The sequence below is a fragment of the Sinocyclocheilus rhinocerous genome, unplaced genomic scaffold, assembly GCF_001515625.1.
Source record: "Sinocyclocheilus rhinocerous isolate Xijiao unplaced genomic scaffold, SAMN03320098_v1.1 scaffold1149, whole genome shotgun sequence".
Taxonomy (NCBI): domain Eukaryota; kingdom Metazoa; phylum Chordata; class Actinopteri; order Cypriniformes; family Cyprinidae; genus Sinocyclocheilus; species Sinocyclocheilus rhinocerous.
Genome location: NW_015664180.1, coordinates 1,055,637 through 1,072,109, shown reverse-complemented (window position 1 = coordinate 1,072,109; position 16,473 = coordinate 1,055,637). Strand labels below are relative to the sequence as shown.

The following is a 16,473-nucleotide window of genomic DNA, read 5'->3' as shown; positions in this document are numbered from 1 at the left end:
AGCTGGCATTGTAGTCTACTCTCCCAGGAAACAGTCCTCGTCCTCCGTAAAATGCGTTGCACACATCTGAATATTTGGGTTGATCTGTTCTGGAACAGTGTTGTAAATACAACTTAACCACTGATTTCTAATCGTGTCCTCTTTTGGAAGGCCAAACAAAGTAGTTTCACTTTCACAACAAAACACACCGCGTCTCCACAACATGGTGGCGGCAGCAACAATACTACAGCAAGTATAAAAGTTATGTCTTCTTTCTTTGCGTGAACATTTGGATGGTGTTATGCAAATCTTCCCACACAGTGAGGTAGACATGTGGGGGCATGTTTGAACGAGGCGTTTTAGGAGGGCGTGGACCAGTCTTAACTTTTATAAAGAATATCTCTTTGGGTTTGAGACTTTAGTCTTTGCAACTTTAGGGATCTTATCTATTCACGAACAGCTTGTAACACTCCAAAGAGAAAGGAAAACTTGAAATCGCATCATATGACCCCTTTAAATATAACTTTTTATTTTTGAATTTTTGACCAATCAGAGCACTTTCTGCACCTGTCGCCAGGCGGACGGACCTTAGAGGCGATACAGGAGGAGCTGGAAGTTGCAAGGCAAGATGCAGCACAAGCTCTGGACAGCCTTTGTGCCGAGAGAGAAAGCCGGGCTCAGGATGCACTACAGCTGAGAGATGCAATACCACTTGTGAAACACCAGGAGGTGCTGTCCGCAATAGCCCAGCAGTTAGCGCAAACAGAAAAAGAGCTGCAAGCAGAGCGGGCACTGTGTGAGCAAGCTCAAACTGAGCTCGCCAGACTGGAATCCGAACTGCAGGCTGTGCAAAAAGACTCCGTTAACAAGGAAGAACATGATAAAGTCAAGGTAAGTTACATAAGATACTAAAATGTAGCATTGTCCAATTTGCAAATGAATCCTTTTAAGGACTCATTCAAAATAATTCACAAAGCACTCATCTGTAAGAATTGATTCACTGAAGTAAAAACACGCATTTGGAATAGAATAAATGCTAATACTGCAGAAATGCTTTTTTCTCTATGCATAGAAAAGGGGTGTCCATTCCTGGTCCTGGAGGGCCACTGTCCTGCAGAGTTTAGCTCCAACCCTAATTAAGGAGTGTGTTGGGGCAAGTTGGAGTTAAGTTTTGCAGAATGTTGACCCACTAGGAGCAGGTTTGGACACCCTTGAACTATGGTTTCTGAGCTTGATTCTTCCTCACTTCAGGCAGAGCTAGAGCGCTCTCTAGAGGAGAGTCGGCAGAGTGCAAGAGCGGCTCAGGAGTCTCTGAGTGAAAAAGAGACGGAACTGAAAGAGCTGCGATCGCAGAAAGCTTTAGAACAGGGACTGGTGTCCAAAGAAGACCATGAGGCCCAGAGACTCTCCCTACAGGCTGAGATCAATACCCTGATGGCCCAGTTAGCCGATCTAGCACGCAAGCACGAAAAGACATGCACTGAGGTGTGTGTTGTCCTTGATGTTGTTTATGACAGTTTCCACTCCACCTATTTGCACATGTTAAAAACGAGCCAAGTTTTATTTTTAAAAAGTCTCCTTCCGCAGGTGTTCCAGGTGCAGCGGGAGGCTTTATTTAATAAGAGCGAGCGTCAGGTGGCTGAATCCCAGCTGGAGGCAGTTAAAAAGCAGCTGGCGGATCTTCAGGCCGAGTCCACCCACATCCAACAGCTGCACCAGGACATCCAAGACTCGCAGGGGCTCATCAAGGAGAAAGACCGCAAGGTGTGAGGGGAAAAAAGTTGGGCTGTATCCGAATATGCCTACTTCCATACTATACAATCCGTAGTATGTCCGAATTCACAGTATTGATAAAATAGTAGGCGATAAGTACCTGGATCTCCAGTGAGACTCTGAAGTGCACATCTAATGGACACTTGACTATCCCATGAGGCCACAGGAGAGGAGTTGTGAATAGAGTGCAGCAGTTGGGTTCTGGAAGCAAAATCCCATTCATTTTCTCAATAGGGGAATTGATTTTTAACAAAAACTTATAAACCATAAAAAGACCTAGTGTGAGCTACAAGGTTTTAATCGATGCTATATATATTTGTTGAAGTCGTCAGTACATAATCATGTTCAGTAGTGGAATTAGTGGGGAAAAACTACATTACCCATAATTCTGGAAAAAATTCCACCAATCAGAGAATCGCATCAGTAAATTCCATCCAAATAACACTTTAGCGCCTGTCCATTCTCACAGATCACTGTGAATGATGTAAAAATCCATGATATGGACATTTGATTCTTTCTTTTTCCGCTTTCTTACCGTCTCCCTGCAGATCACAGAGTTGTCTAAGGAGGTTTTTCGTCTGAAGGAGGCTCTGGGGGCTCTGACTCCTCCACTGGCACGTTCTCCATCGCCACCATCCTCAGGGATACCTGGACAACAGTTGGCACTGCAGAACCGTGTAACCGCATTAACACAGCAACTCCAGGTGAGCGTAACGCTCCTCGCTTTATCAGCCTTATTGATAATTACACGCTTAAAAAATAAAGGTTCTTTATGGACATTGATGGTTCCATGAGGAACCTTTAAGATCCCTGGAACCTTGCACAAAAGGTTATTTATAGTGGAAAAAAGTTCTTCTGATTTTTATAATGTTCTTCACATGAAGAAACGAATGGTTCTTTTAAGAGCTGTTCAAGGAAAGGTTCTTTGGGGAACCAAAAAAAGTTCTTCTGTGGCATTGCTGTGAAGACCACCTTTTGGAACCTTCATTTTTAAGAGTGTAGAAGAACCGATTTTGCTTCCCTAAAAAACTTTCAGTGAAAAGAACCATTTTTTCCTTAGTGTGAAGAACATTTTAATAATCTCAAGAACCTTTTTCCACTATAGAGAACCTTATGCGGAATGGAAAGATTCCATGGATTGCCAATAAAGAACCTTTATATTTAAAAGTGTGCGCGTTTAAATGAATAACACACGTCTAAAGTCTTTCCTTTCATCTTGTGCTCAGGACTGGGAGCGCAAACACAAGACTGTCGTTTCAGTATATCGTTCTCATCTATTAGCTGCTGTACAGGTGAGACACATAACCCAACCTTACATCTACAGGAACGTCTTATGTTACACATACCTATGTGACTGTTTATGACTTAACAGGGCCGGATGGATGAAGAAGTTCAGGCGCTTTTGCTTCAAATCCTCCGTATGACACAGAAAGGTCAAAATTAGTGCTTTGCAACTGACAGCAACACAAAGAGTTCAAGTGACTGCTATACGTACCCTTGAACCAAAGTGTATCACCACTGTGCACCGCCTACAAGAGGCACTGAAACTGAATGAGAAGATATAGTTTTGGAACATGACAGAGATGATTATATTTCCTGTATGTGATGATTTATGAGGGACAACACAGATACTTTTGTACCACATTTCAATAAACGGAGAAATGCTGCTGATGTGCCTTTCTTTGTAACTCTGTGGTTGACACTTTCTTTGCAGGCCTCTCACAGTACTGTATGTCAAAATTTTTGATGAATTTCCGTGGTGTTAAAAAGATGCGTAGCACACCACAGGTAATCTATTTCAAACTCAGCTGGTATTCAGGTCTGGCACATCCACATGATCTCACCACAAACAGCTGAGCACGTCTGTTAGTACAGGTTTCTTTTCCTTTTGAAATCAGAGTAATATTTCATGTAAAATTCTAATTTGTTATGAACCTGTATTATTTTTTCTTCTGTTAAAAAAAAACAAGGAGATGCTTGGCAGAATGTCCATGCTGCTCTTTTCCATACAATGAAGGTGGACGGTAGGGCTGTCAAAAAAAAAAATCTAGTTTCGAATATTTGTCAAATTTAAAATAAAAGTCCACATTCGAATGCAAAAACGTTGCATTCGAATTTTAGGTGTGCGTTAAGAAGGCAGCCTTATCAGTGGCGCAAGAGATGCGATGACGATGTCAGTGTCATTGTGCTGCGTTGTTAATTACAAATATTGCGGGAAAAGAGAACATCAATGCAGAGCAGATCTTGTTTACTTTAAAACTGAAACCAAGCCGTTCACACAGAACGCATATTTTGCGCATTTTCTAGAGGGACATCTATCACCGTAGCACTGGCGTCTCACACAAAAGAGCCGCATGTTTAGAAATCCATGTAAAATGAATGCAAGTTTAACTTTGAAAAAACATATCTCGAGACTTTATCGTTGGTGTTTTCCCCATTCCATTGCATCTCGTGTTTTTAAATGAAAAATGTACTCTTGTGTGATTGGTGTTCGGCCCTTTGTATTAAACTATGCATACATACATGATGCTGTTTTGTTTATAGTTGATGAAGCAACTTAATTAATTATAATCGGTTTATAAACATTATTTTAAACATTATGCACTTTTTTCACAGATAGTCGTGTTACCTGATGCTTTGAATAAACGTGCATTAGTAATATTTAGCTCGATGCGCCCTCTTGTGGCCTCAGGAGAGAAGTCAAAGGCTTTTCTTCACCCTAACTGAAATTATGCGTTTTAAATTCGAATAAAATTTTCGAATTTAGTTTTTCAGCCATTTTGGCAGCCCTAGTGGACGGTACAGAAAAGTCATTTGTAATGTTACAAAAGGCTTTTGTTTCAAATAAATGCCACTCTTTTGAATTTTCTATTTATCAAAGGATCCTGAAAGAAGCATCACAGTTTCCACAAAAATATTAGACAGCACAACTGTTTTCATCATTGATAATAGTAAAAAATATTTCTTAAGCAGCAAATCAGCATATCAGGATTATTTTTGATCAAATAAATGCATCCTTGGTGAGCATAAGAGACTTATTTCAAAAACATCAAACCTCACCACAAACATTTGAATGGTAGTGTACAATGTTAAGCTCTCAAAAATAACAAAACATCATAAAAGTAATCCATATGACTCGTGACCAACATTGCAAGTCGTATGGACAATAATGGCAACATTTGCATTTTGGGAGTACTGTTTCTTTAAAAATAAACCAAACATTTCCTTTTACTTTTCCCTTCCTGTTCAGTTTTATTGAGAATGCTTTTAGATCAGAGTAACAGAGCACAGAGAAACAACATCCTGAGAAAGTAAAGTGGTTTTCGTGGTGGCAATGAGGTCTAGAATACCTGGAGAAAGCTAGCCGCTAGCATTCACATTTATCTCAATGTCAGTTGCTAGGCTGGAGCAAGAGCCCTGCAAGTATGTGTTTTGAAATATCTGTGATTTATATTTTGTTTGCAAAAACCCATGGATACTTTTAAATGCTTGTCAGTGGATAAAGATGCTTTTTGGACCCAAATGGTGTAGCTACAGCATCTGCTATCTGATTCTAATTGAAGTATGCTAACTAGATAAACCCTGGCTATTGTTTCTATTTCTGCCATATTCTAATATTGCTGAAATAGTAAGAGTAGTGTGCTATGTTATTCCAAATTCAGCTGCTGGCATACTGTATGCAAGAGCTTAATAACAGAAACTAGGATGCAGAAAGGATGTATAAACCCTAAGTAAGTGGAAGGATTTTTGAAGTAAAAAATAAAAACTTTTAAGGCACTGGAATCTTCTTTTTGGATAGTGGGGGAAGACAAAGAAAATGTGGTTCTTTATACACTGTAGTGAGCCAGACTCTTCTTTTTATATAACCAGAATATTTGAACATTTATAGAGGCAGGTTTCATTTGATGACATTTCTCCAGAAAGCAGCTTTTAGGTTGAAATAAGATGGTTTGACATTACGAACTATTTATTGAAATGTATAAAAAAAAGTTTGTGGTTGACTTTTGTGCCCAGATAAACAGCAAAATAATACATACTTTAAAGGTGCATTCAGTAGTTAGCTAGCGTTAGCATTGCTGTTTTTTGTGTAGTTTAAGTACCAAAGCCACATGGTGTTAAACGCTTTTTTATCTTCACTGATAAAGCGCAATAAGTTTCAATGTCTAATTTTCGTTTTTCACATCACCAGACTACACTTCGCTACTAGCGTATCTACAGGATTGTGAGGATTTACTTTTTAGGGTGCATTCATATTGTAGGCTACAGCGAAATACAGTCACCTCCATAGGAATCCGCGCAATCTAGAATTTTGTGTGAGGGACGCAAGAAAGTTAGCAAGGGATGCATTAGCATCAAAATTTTGGGGGAAAAATTGACTATTGTCAATAGCGAATAGATGCAGATTTGCACAGGGCGACACGAATGATGTGAAATGAGCTAAGCATTTGCGGCGAACACGATATTTGTCTCAATCGTGTCTTCCGCGCAAGTTGAAAAACTAACATTTTCAACTAAAGTGGGAAATTCGCATGACGCGTTGTCAGTTGTATCAGAAAATGGAGGAGAGCATTATTATGTTTTAGTAATGGTGTGTGCACACCAGAAGCGAACTTAATTATTCGCACGAGTAGATTACATGCAAAATCAATGCAAAGACACCAATAGACGCAAATTCGCCCGGGCGAGGCGATTGCCACGAAACGTGCGATATACGCCTCAATAACGTCTTCCACGCAAGTTGAAAAATTTCAACTGGAGCGGAAAATTCGCGTTGTCGCGCAAGCCAATCAGCGAAGAGCTTATTGACAATCCAGTTTGACACATCCAATGATTTTATTCGCACTAATGACACATTTACCAAATTTCGCATCATATTAAAGTTTGTTACGTAAATCAGCAGCTTGTTTGTCCTATTGAAATGACGAAAATTCGCTTAACCTAGGCAAATGTGACGGAACCTTGAGGAGAAATATTTCCCCATGTGGATTTCACATCAGATTCAAGTTTGCATTGTTGCAAATTCACCACATTTGCCAATAAAAAGTTGCTTAGTTTGGAACTGACCTCTGATTAAGCAGTGCTTCATGCATCGCTACACTATTGATAATGGATAACAAACCTTCTTTACCCGCAAATTTACGCTTATGTTTTGTTAATGTGACCACATGTTTTTTTTAATGAGCACCAAACTACCGAATGCACCTTTAAACAAAACTGTACGCATTGTGGGTGTTTGTTTGTGACTAAACACAAAAGAGAAATGGAATATTTGTTTAGTATAATGCATGTCTGAATCACTCAGGTTTAAAAAAGGGCAATATCACATGAGCACGACCCAAACGTTTGGTCCTGAGTTCATAAATGAAACATGTGCATTTGATAAGACTGCATTAGAGAGCGACTGAGCTTTATATAACGTCCTTAAATACTGCATCCTGAGAGCAAACCGTTGGTAAGCACAACACAATGAAGTCCAGAGTGTCAGAGGTGACCTTCAGAGAAGATCAGATCCACGGTTACTCAATACATCACATTTAGAAACAACAGCTCACTGAGGATGAGCGCTCGTATGGATGTAAAGGAATCTGACGGTTTGTCTCATGTGTTTCACATAAGTTCACATTTCTGAACAGTCTGCTGGGAAAAAGTGTTCACAAGCACTTTATTTCCCAATGCCAAACTCTCAGTTGGGGTCTTCTCTGTTGAAGAAGGGGTGGATTGAGCAAGACATGCTGAAAGCTGTTTGTGGTCGATGCCTAAGGAACAGCGATATCCCACAAGTCCCAGTGGAAGCTCAGAGTCTGTTTAAGGCAATAGTGTGGGGCCTCTAGATTGGCAGCACAGGGGGACGGCCTTGCGCCCTAAAAAAACACAATACATAAGCTATGAATTACCCAACCAAACAGCTTTGATAATCTGTAGAAAAATGCAGCAAACCTCTTACCATGTACTCTATATGGGCTTCAACTGGAAGTCAGTTCTTTCTGCAGACCACCTGCTGGAGGTGTAACTCGCTCTCTGCTGCAACAATCGGCAGCTTGTTTGTCAGGTGGTAGTTGATCAGGTGGCTGATGCTCTCAAAAAGCATGTCTTTAGTCCGAACCTAATGAAAAATTAATTAATAAATTATGGCCATATAAGGAAAATGTCAACTGATGTGGTTTATAAGGGTGTTTTCATAATTGGTTTGACGGTGCAAAGTTAGATTATTTTTCATAATAATAATAAAAATCATTTTAGCATTTTATCCCTTTTTTGTTTACTTTAATTTTTTTTAGCCAACTAACATTTATAATTATTATTACTATTATTATTATTAATAATAGTATTATTATTATATTCTCCCTTTTTATTTTATTTTTACTGACTTTTTAATAATAATTCCTATTTTAAATTTTTCACTTTAATTTTTAGCATATTTATCTGTACATTCATGTCATTTCTTCTTAGTTTTTTAATAACATATTTCTATTTTATATTATATTACAATACATAACACATTATAATTAATATTATTTTATTCTCATTTCAATTTTATTTTCTTATTTGTTTCGTTTTTAATTATTTTTGTAGAATTATTAAATTTGAATATATTTATCAAAATACTTTTATATTGTGTCCTGTGAATCATTTTATTTATGAACAGTGTTATACAAATAAAAAACATTTATTTTTAAATATTTTATTTCACTTATTTTATTTTTTATTTTGTGTATTTTTTTCTAAAATATGAATGCTATATAAATATAAACATTTATTTAATTATTATTATTGTTGTTGTTGTTGTTGTTGTCATCAACAGAACTACGACAATCAAGCAAATCATTAATAGACAACTTATCAGGCAAATAAGGCCTGGATTGCTTTCATATCAATAGTGAAATATACTTTGATTCCACATACCTGTACAACATACCCCAATCCTTGGGGGTTTCATTGATTACTTCGTGAGTTCTTGGAAACCCAACTCTGACATCAAACTGGATCCTCATCTAAATCTACAGTATAAAAACTGAGCTTGAAGCGCCACTCACCACTCCTTCAGGATCCACCAACAGCAGATGTTTGGGAAGCCCACACTGCATCCCAGTCAGCACATACTGGCCCGGGTTAGTGGCGCTGTCCCGCACCAGGAAATCTCCATCTCGACCCAGCAGATTCTCTGCATCCCTGCGGCTCATGCGTCCATGGTACCACATCTCCCGCCGCAGCTGGTCCTCCGTGGGGGCGACGGGGGCCCGGCGCCACGGGGGACTTGGCCACTTGTCCTCTAATACACAAACTCCTCCAGCCTCGTGTAGACGCAGGGCGTCCTCAAATGGCCCTGTTGGGTTGAAAACAGTACGAATGGTAGTTAACGTATTCATCAAACATATATAATCGTAATACAGTCATTTGTATTGGACTCACTCATATCAAAAATGTCTTTCTTTGGACTCTCGGATCTGCGTCCTCCTCGGGCATCCATTGAGGCCTCCATGTTGTCCAGATTCTGGGTGTTTACATACAGATGTTCCTCGTAATCGCGGCTACCTGTAGGATGACCGTCTGCTCGGAGGTAACCATCGGAAGTCAAAGCTACAGAAACAGTGAAAGGAAAATAAACAGGTTACTAGACTCTTAAAAATAAATGTTCTTAATTGCCATTGATGGTTCCATGTAGAACCTTTAACATCCATAGAACCTTTCTGACGAAAAAAGATTCTGAAAAAGTTCTTTAGATTACCCACTAAGAAAAAAATTGTTCTTTTAAGGACTGTTCACTGAAAGGTTCTTTGTGGCACCAAAATGGTTCTTCTATAGCCCTTCAGGAACAGGTTTGGACACCTCTGTTCTATGGCATCGCTGCGAAAAACCCCTTTTGGAACCTTTATTTAAAGAGTGTAAATAACTAAGCAATTAGAAGGGAACATCTGGAATATCAAACCCAGTAAAAGGCTCAGAAATCACTTCAAAGTACTAAAATATCACAAGAGTAACGTAATGCTGATAAATAACCAGCAGGCGTCTCACTTGAGCTGCTGTTGTTCTCCGTGTCCCAGTGCACTTCATAACACAAGTGGGCGGCAGCAAGGCTGCCTGTATCTCTTTTGGCCGGTGACCCCGTCTGAAAAAATAAGCACAGGTGTGAGATCAGTTGCATGAGTACAACACACTTGTATAGATAGATAGATAGATAGATAGAAATTAAGATATAGATTTTTTTGCAGTGCAGAAGGTACTTAAAGCAAATAATGATAGATGGTTTGACAGGTCAGGTTAAAGAGGTCAAAGGTTTCAAAAGGTTAAGTCATTTAAAAAATAAGCATTAATAACTGAAGAATTGCTCATTTCTTACAAATGGCATATGGGCTTTCAGCTTTCATTACAGGATGTGCTGTATTCATAAACAGCTATTTTCCTGAAGCCATTAGCGTTATGCTAACTAACGCCACTCACAGAAATGGATGTTTTTTTATTAAGACCAACCTTAGCGAATTGTCTCCACAAACTTCATGCTGTTCATAAAAGACAGCAATAAAAATCCACACACATCTATAATAAAGTCTATATAATAAAGTTTACCTGAGCGGTTTTGCTCTGTGGTTGCGTATGGACGTGACCCAGTAGGCCCGCAGGAGGCCTGAGCCTAGAGTCCACCACTCCCCCCACAGGAGGCTCCTTTCCAGGGATGCTGTTGTAGTAATCGTGCTCAGAAGATTCCTCGTCATCACCCCACGCCGACTCTTCTGTTCGTATGGTCCTAACCATTAAATAAAGCTATTTAGCATCTTAGAGATCAGTGAAAGTAAATGTATATTTAATATAAATATATAAATAATTTGGTACTGAAATGTATCAACAGAAAACAGTTTATCTCGCAGTGTGTACTTAAAGATTGACAATATTACCTAATATTTGTGTGTGCTTTATGTTTAACGATTATAAAGCTGAGTTCACATCTACCGTTGTTCTGAGTGAGCAAAATCCAGTCATCTTAATTAGCAATTGGGAATTTCATGTGAGGGTGGTGAACAAATTCTCCTACAGGTTCAAGTTGGTCACGCAAACTAACCAAATTAACCAACAAAAAAAGTGGCTTTTGTGTGAGATGTGCTTTAAACATAGCTACACTATTGACAATCGGAAATGGACCTCTTTTGCACCTTTAGAGTTTGATATTGTTAGCTTAGCAACATGCTAACAGCACACACAGCTGTTGCCTTAGTATAGCGGTTCACATGAGTCACATCACTTCTGTTTTGGTTAGGATGCTGCCAGTATAGGGAAGTAGACTACAAGGCAGCCCACTATGTTTTGGAAGACTGTTTATATTAAAGTCAAGAAAGCGCATGTTACAACGATGATTTGAAACAGAACAAAATAAAAGAAATGATCCATTAATGATGCGACACTGAGCAGTCGTGTGGTTTCTGAGAGCCCCTTAAATGAATTTAGCTTTAAATAACGGCCTGGAATCAAAACAGGATGGCTATATGAAACACAAGCCGTGTGTATCCTGTTTCAACCTTGCTAAAACTGCTCAGAACTGAAGCTCAGTATTAACTGCAGGTGAAACGATGAAGCAACTACTATAATTTTCATGCATTCAAAAGCCCAAACAGACAATATGGTTTATGCAAAATTATGTGAATCTCACCTATCCATGGTGGGAATTGCTTTGGGCGGGCTGTGTAGGTACTGTTTGAACTGTAGTTCGAAAGCCTGGCCGATGGTACTGATCACATTCTGAGCGAGACCGTCACAGCACTCCAGGATGTGACATGCTAGAGGGACGAGAAAAAGGTAACATTGTTCATATGTCAGAAATCTAGCCAAAATAGCATGTGACAAACAAATAAAACTGAAAATCAAAGGGAAATAGGATTCTGTGCATAGTATGCATGAACAATCAAATCTAAAATGAATAAAATATAAAAAAATGTATATATAAAATAAAAACAAAAAAATAATTAATCTAAAAATACCTCTTTGATTGACAGGGTCTTTGGCCACATAAGCGACGTAATCGGGTGTATCCTGCAGCACAAGATGAAATCAGAGTAAGAATCAGGTGGCATTTATTAGTGGAGAAAGAAATGGTAAGAGTGGAAAGAAGAGGCATTAAACATGCAGAAGAGGCCTCACCGAGTCTCCACCAGAGGCGAAAGATATGGACTGCATGGGGTGATGGGCAATCACCTACATAAAGAGATGAGAGTGAGATGATGTGATATCTTCAATTCAAATCAATATTCAGCACTTATATAAAAAAAAAATAATAATAAAAAATCTGTCAAGGGACTACAAGAGTTCTGAAGCTACTTAAAGGGGCAATATATTTTTTTAAGAAAAAACTGTTTACTACAAATAACAAATTAGTCAGACTTAACCAACAAACATATGACTTGGAAAATTAGAAACATCTTACTTTAAAGGGTTAGTTCACCCAAAAATGAAAATTCTGTAATTAATTACTCACCCTCATGTCGTTTCAAACCCGTAAGACCGTCGTTCATCTTTGGAACACAAATTAAGTTATTTTTGATGAAATCTGAGAGATCCTCCATAGACAACAAGGGAACTGAAATGTTTTATGGCCAAGAAAGGTAGTAAGGACATTGTTAAAATAGCCCATGTGACATCAGTGGTTCAACCTTAAATTTATGAAGCTACGAGAATATTTTTGTGCGCAAAGAAAACAAAAAAAGTTACTTCTTTTTTGTAACGATTTCTTCTATTCCGGGTCAGTCTCGGCCGCCATTCACGAAAAAGCTCTTGGATTTCATCAAAAATATCTTAATTTGTGTTCCGAAGATGAACAAAGGTCTTACGTGTTTTGAACAATGTGAGGGTGAGTAATTAATGACAGAATTTTCATTTTTGGGAGAACTAACCCTTTAAGCAGTTAAGTCAAAACATAGAACTATTTACTACAGTGCTGCAGAGGAACTTAAATCAGTGAAACATTTATCAACAAATCTGAATCTATTCATCCAAATTAACTGATTCACTAAAATGAATCAAACTTTCATTAAACAAGTGAAACATTCAGCTAAGCAAGTGAGAAAAGTTGTTTGTTCTGATATGATTTGAAGGGATATCCAGCATGAGAGGAGGCCGACCTGTCGTGTGGTGGGGACGAGGAGACTCAAGCCATCAATGGAGATGTTGACGCCGATGCTCATTCCAGCAAAACGTAGGTTACTCTTCCCCATGATAGACTGGAGGGATTTATTGGTGGTCTAAAATGGGCAGCAAAACAAACATTTGGATGTCACTACATTTTCTTAGATTTATGCTTAATAATAAAAAATGCCAAGGCCAAAACTACAGTTTTCTCTCTTACTTTCTTCTTCCAGGCAGCTTTTCCTCCAGGTACAGTTTCACACAACCTGTTGATGGCCTCCCTGTGTTCACACACACACACACACACACATTTACAAAAAAAAAAGAGCACTATCAGAGAAGTATTACCAGATCTCGCAATCTCACATATCTGGAAAACTCATAACAAACAATTTCCCATGTGTTTCAGTGCAACCACAGTGTGAAAATAAATGAGGAATGAGTCTGAGCCTAAGCATAATGCTTATTCAAACCAGGTCAACAAACAGGGGCCCATCTGTATATTGTCAATGGATAAAATAATAAACGGAGCAAAGCAAAACTATAAAATCATAGGACACAATTTCAAAAACTTAAAGCAAAAGGAAACAAATAAAAAAACAAAGCAAAAAAACTAACCAAAGGACAAAACATACATACATACATCAATAAATACTGTGTCATAAACAAACTAAATCAAAGCAAATCAAATCAAAAGAAAACCAAATAAAGGTAAAATAAAACAAATAAAAACAAAGTAAGAAACAAGCCAAAACTAAAGAAAGCAAAAAAACTAACCAAAGGACAAAACATACACACATGAATAAAGAAAGAAATACTGTGCCATAAACAAAACAAAGCAAACAAACAAAACAAACCAAAGCAAAAGAAAACAAATAAAAAAACTAAGAAACAAGCAAAAACACAGCAAAGCAAAAAACAAACCAAAAGACAAAACATACATAAATAAATAAATACAGTTTCATAAACAAAACAAAGCAAACAAACAAAACAAACCAAAGAATAAATAAAATCAAATCAAAGCAAACCAAAAGAAAACCAAATAAAGGTCAAATAAAACAAATAAAAACAAAGTAAGAAACAAGCCAAAACTAAAGAAAGCAAAAATACTAACCAAAGGACAAAACATACACACATGAATAAAGAAAGAAATACTGTGTCATAAACAAAACAAAGCAAACAAACAAAACAAACCAAACCAAAATAAAACAAATAAAAAAACTAAGTAAGAAACAAGCAAAAACACAGCAAAGCAAAAAAACAAACCAAAAGACAAAACATACATAAATAAATAAATACAGTTTCATAAACAAAACAAAGCAAACAAACAAACAAAACAATCCAAAGAATAAATAAAACCAAATCAAAGCAAAAGAAAACAAATTAAAAAAAACTAAGTAAGAAACAAACCAAAACAAAACAAAAACAAACCCAAAGACAAAACATACATACATAAAAAAATAAAAATACCGTGTCATAAACAAAACAAAGCAAAGCTAAATAAAACAAAGCAAAGCAAAGCAGAAGAAAAATCGAAACAAAGTAAAGCAAAAAATTAACCGAAAGACAATCAATCAATCAATCAATAAACCTGTATCATAAACAAAACAAAGCAAACAAAATCTAAACAAAAAAACAAATTAAATCGAAAATAGAAAAATCTACAATTGTTGAAATCTTTGAAAACCCCTAAACTTAGACAGTAGTGATGGATGCCTTAACACAACTAATTAAAACAAAAAGTGTCATTTATGAAACCATATCAATGGCAGCAGAGTGTTTGGCACAGGGGCACATGGGTTATGAGGTCAACAGCGGACTGAGTGACTTCGAAACACCAGTGTGCTATCAAATAACCCATTAATATTTTAAAAGTGCCAACTGTCCCAGCAAAGGACTTTCCAGGGAATGTTTCCAATAAATGCTGTGCTCTTTATAGTGTTATTGTGATCATTTGCATTTGGGTGTTTCTGTTGCAAGATTATGCGTCTGTGTGTGTTTTGCCTTTTGGATCTTATTAAAAATTGCTCATTGGCCACACTACGTGACAATGACAAATGAGAGAGCCCACCCACACTCCCTCTTTCCCCGGAGCGCAGCAAATCAGCTGATTTACAAGCCATCCGTTTCTGCTGCAAAATAGATTCTGGCTAAATAGGCAGCCTGTTCCAAGCATTCCCATTATAACCATTATAATGTCATAATAGACTGCCGCTCTCTACTCAAAACGATCACTCTTCTCCAGTCCTCTGTGTTTATCAACTCTAACTCCACCCCGTGCAAACTGCATCATCTTAGGCCCCAATAGGCCTCCTCAGTCATTAGTGGGAGTTGTTAATAATACATGGCTGTATCACTCCGTCTCCATCTCGCCTGTGCTATCTGCACTTTAGGCCCATCGTGGGCCACGGGGTTCGGGTTACTGCTGATCGATGAGCAAGGGCAGGGAGAGGGACTCCGCTGCTGCCCTCGGGAATCTGGCCACCCCTACAAGAACGCACATGCTTCTACACATATAAATAAATATACACATAAGAACTAATGCTAGCAAGCTGACATATGAATGCAGACGTACATGTATGCAAGCACGATTTGGCACAAAAAAAGAGCTGCAAAGTGATAATCTATTGTTTCTGTGGAAAGCATATCACTCAAATAAAAATAGCATAATGTTCCAATTAACTGTCATTCCATGATCTGTCAATTCATAAACAGAAAACATACCAAATCATTCTCCAAAACAAAACCAATTACAAACATGGAAGCTGAGATATTTGTGATTTAAAATAAATTAGAAAATGCTAAAATAAACAAAATAAACAAAATAATAAAACAAATACAAATAAAACAGAGTAAAATAAAATAAAGTTATAAGTTATAAAAGTTAGAAAATTCTCAAATAAACAAAAAGAAAATACTAAAATAAACAAAAAAATTAATAAAATAAACAGAGCGAAACAAAACATCATCATAGAGGGTATAATCTGAAAATGGAATAATAATAAAATAATGAATAAGAAATTAAATTAAAATAAAATAAATATCAAGGAAATTGATTCAGCTCAGCAAAGCAAAAAAACAGGTGAGTGTGCAATAAAATCTAAATAAAAAATATAAAAATAAAAGAAAATTATGAGTTAAAAGTTAGAAAATTCTAAAATTAAAAGTTAGAAAATTCTAATATAAATAAAAAGAAAATAATAAAAATGAAAAACAACAAACAGAGCAAAACAAAAATCATAGAGGGTATATTCTAAAAATGAAATAATAATAATAATAAAATAATGAATACAAAATAAAAAATAAAACAAAATTCAAGGAAATTGATTCAGTTCATCAAAGCAAAAATTAAAAACAAAACAAAAACAGGGGAGGTGTGTAATAAAATCTAAATAAATAATCAGAGTGAACCAAAATAATAACATTGTGGGGGGGGAGGGGGTATCTGTGTACAACTAAGAAGCTACTAAAAATGTTATGCTTAAAACTGGTCTAGGTTTAGTGCAATACAAACAAAAAACACTTTACCTTGTGACCTGTGTCCTAGTGTTGAAGTCCAAGGATCTCATTGATTTCAGAACCTCAATGCAGCCCATGTACTGAAGAAAAAAA

The 16,473-nt window shown here is 37.1% G+C and overlaps 2 protein-coding genes and 1 long non-coding RNA gene across 5 annotated transcripts in view; 1 reads left to right on the top strand and 2 right to left on the bottom strand.

The window, feature by feature from the left end:
* LOC107729675 (ankyrin repeat domain-containing protein 24-like) overlaps positions 1-3,405 on the top strand; it is an 18,592-nt gene extending 15,187 nt beyond the window's left edge. The window contains exons 17-22 of the mRNA XM_016540325.1: positions 533-870; positions 1,231-1,464; positions 1,567-1,743; positions 2,301-2,456; positions 2,979-3,044; positions 3,125-3,405. Coding sequence (XP_016395811.1) covers positions 533-870; positions 1,231-1,464; positions 1,567-1,743; positions 2,301-2,456; positions 2,979-3,044; positions 3,125-3,196 — 1,043 coding nt within the window. The 3' untranslated portion in view covers positions 3,197-3,405. The remainder of the gene's footprint in view (positions 1-532; positions 871-1,230; positions 1,465-1,566; positions 1,744-2,300; positions 2,457-2,978; positions 3,045-3,124) is intronic.
* A 1,434-nt stretch (positions 3,406-4,839) lies between these two features.
* The window catches only part of LOC107729702 (uncharacterized), a 23,869-nt gene continuing 12,235 nt past the window's right edge, over positions 4,840-16,473 (bottom strand). Inside the window, exon 3 of the long non-coding RNA XR_001638612.1 lies at positions 4,840-5,888. This is a non-coding gene — a long non-coding RNA (uncharacterized LOC107729702). The remainder of the gene's footprint in view (positions 5,889-16,473) is intronic.
* LOC107729700 (SHC-transforming protein 2-like) overlaps positions 5,882-16,473 on the bottom strand; it is an 18,652-nt gene continuing 8,060 nt past the window's right edge. For 2 of the 3 annotated variants that reach the window (XM_016540366.1, XM_016540364.1), the window contains 12 exons: positions 16,390-16,460; positions 13,082-13,142; positions 12,858-12,977; positions 11,881-11,934; positions 11,721-11,772; positions 11,393-11,519; positions 10,318-10,495; positions 9,766-9,859; positions 9,163-9,330; positions 8,787-9,076; positions 7,801-7,855; positions 5,882-6,663 (listed from right to left, as the gene is read on the bottom strand). In XM_016540366.1, the coding sequence (XP_016395852.1) occupies positions 6,368-6,663; positions 7,801-7,855; positions 8,787-9,076; positions 9,163-9,330; positions 9,766-9,859; positions 10,318-10,495; positions 11,393-11,519; positions 11,721-11,772; positions 11,881-11,934; positions 12,858-12,977; positions 13,082-13,142; positions 16,390-16,460 (1,566 nt within the window). In that variant the 3' untranslated portion in view covers positions 5,882-6,367. Of the gene's footprint in view, positions 6,664-6,933; positions 7,614-7,696; positions 7,856-8,786; positions 9,077-9,162; positions 9,331-9,765; positions 9,860-10,317; positions 10,496-11,392; positions 11,520-11,720; positions 11,773-11,880; positions 11,935-12,857; positions 12,978-13,081; positions 13,143-16,389; positions 16,461-16,473 lie in introns of those variants that run through there. The other variant, XM_016540365.1, reaches the window with a different exon arrangement.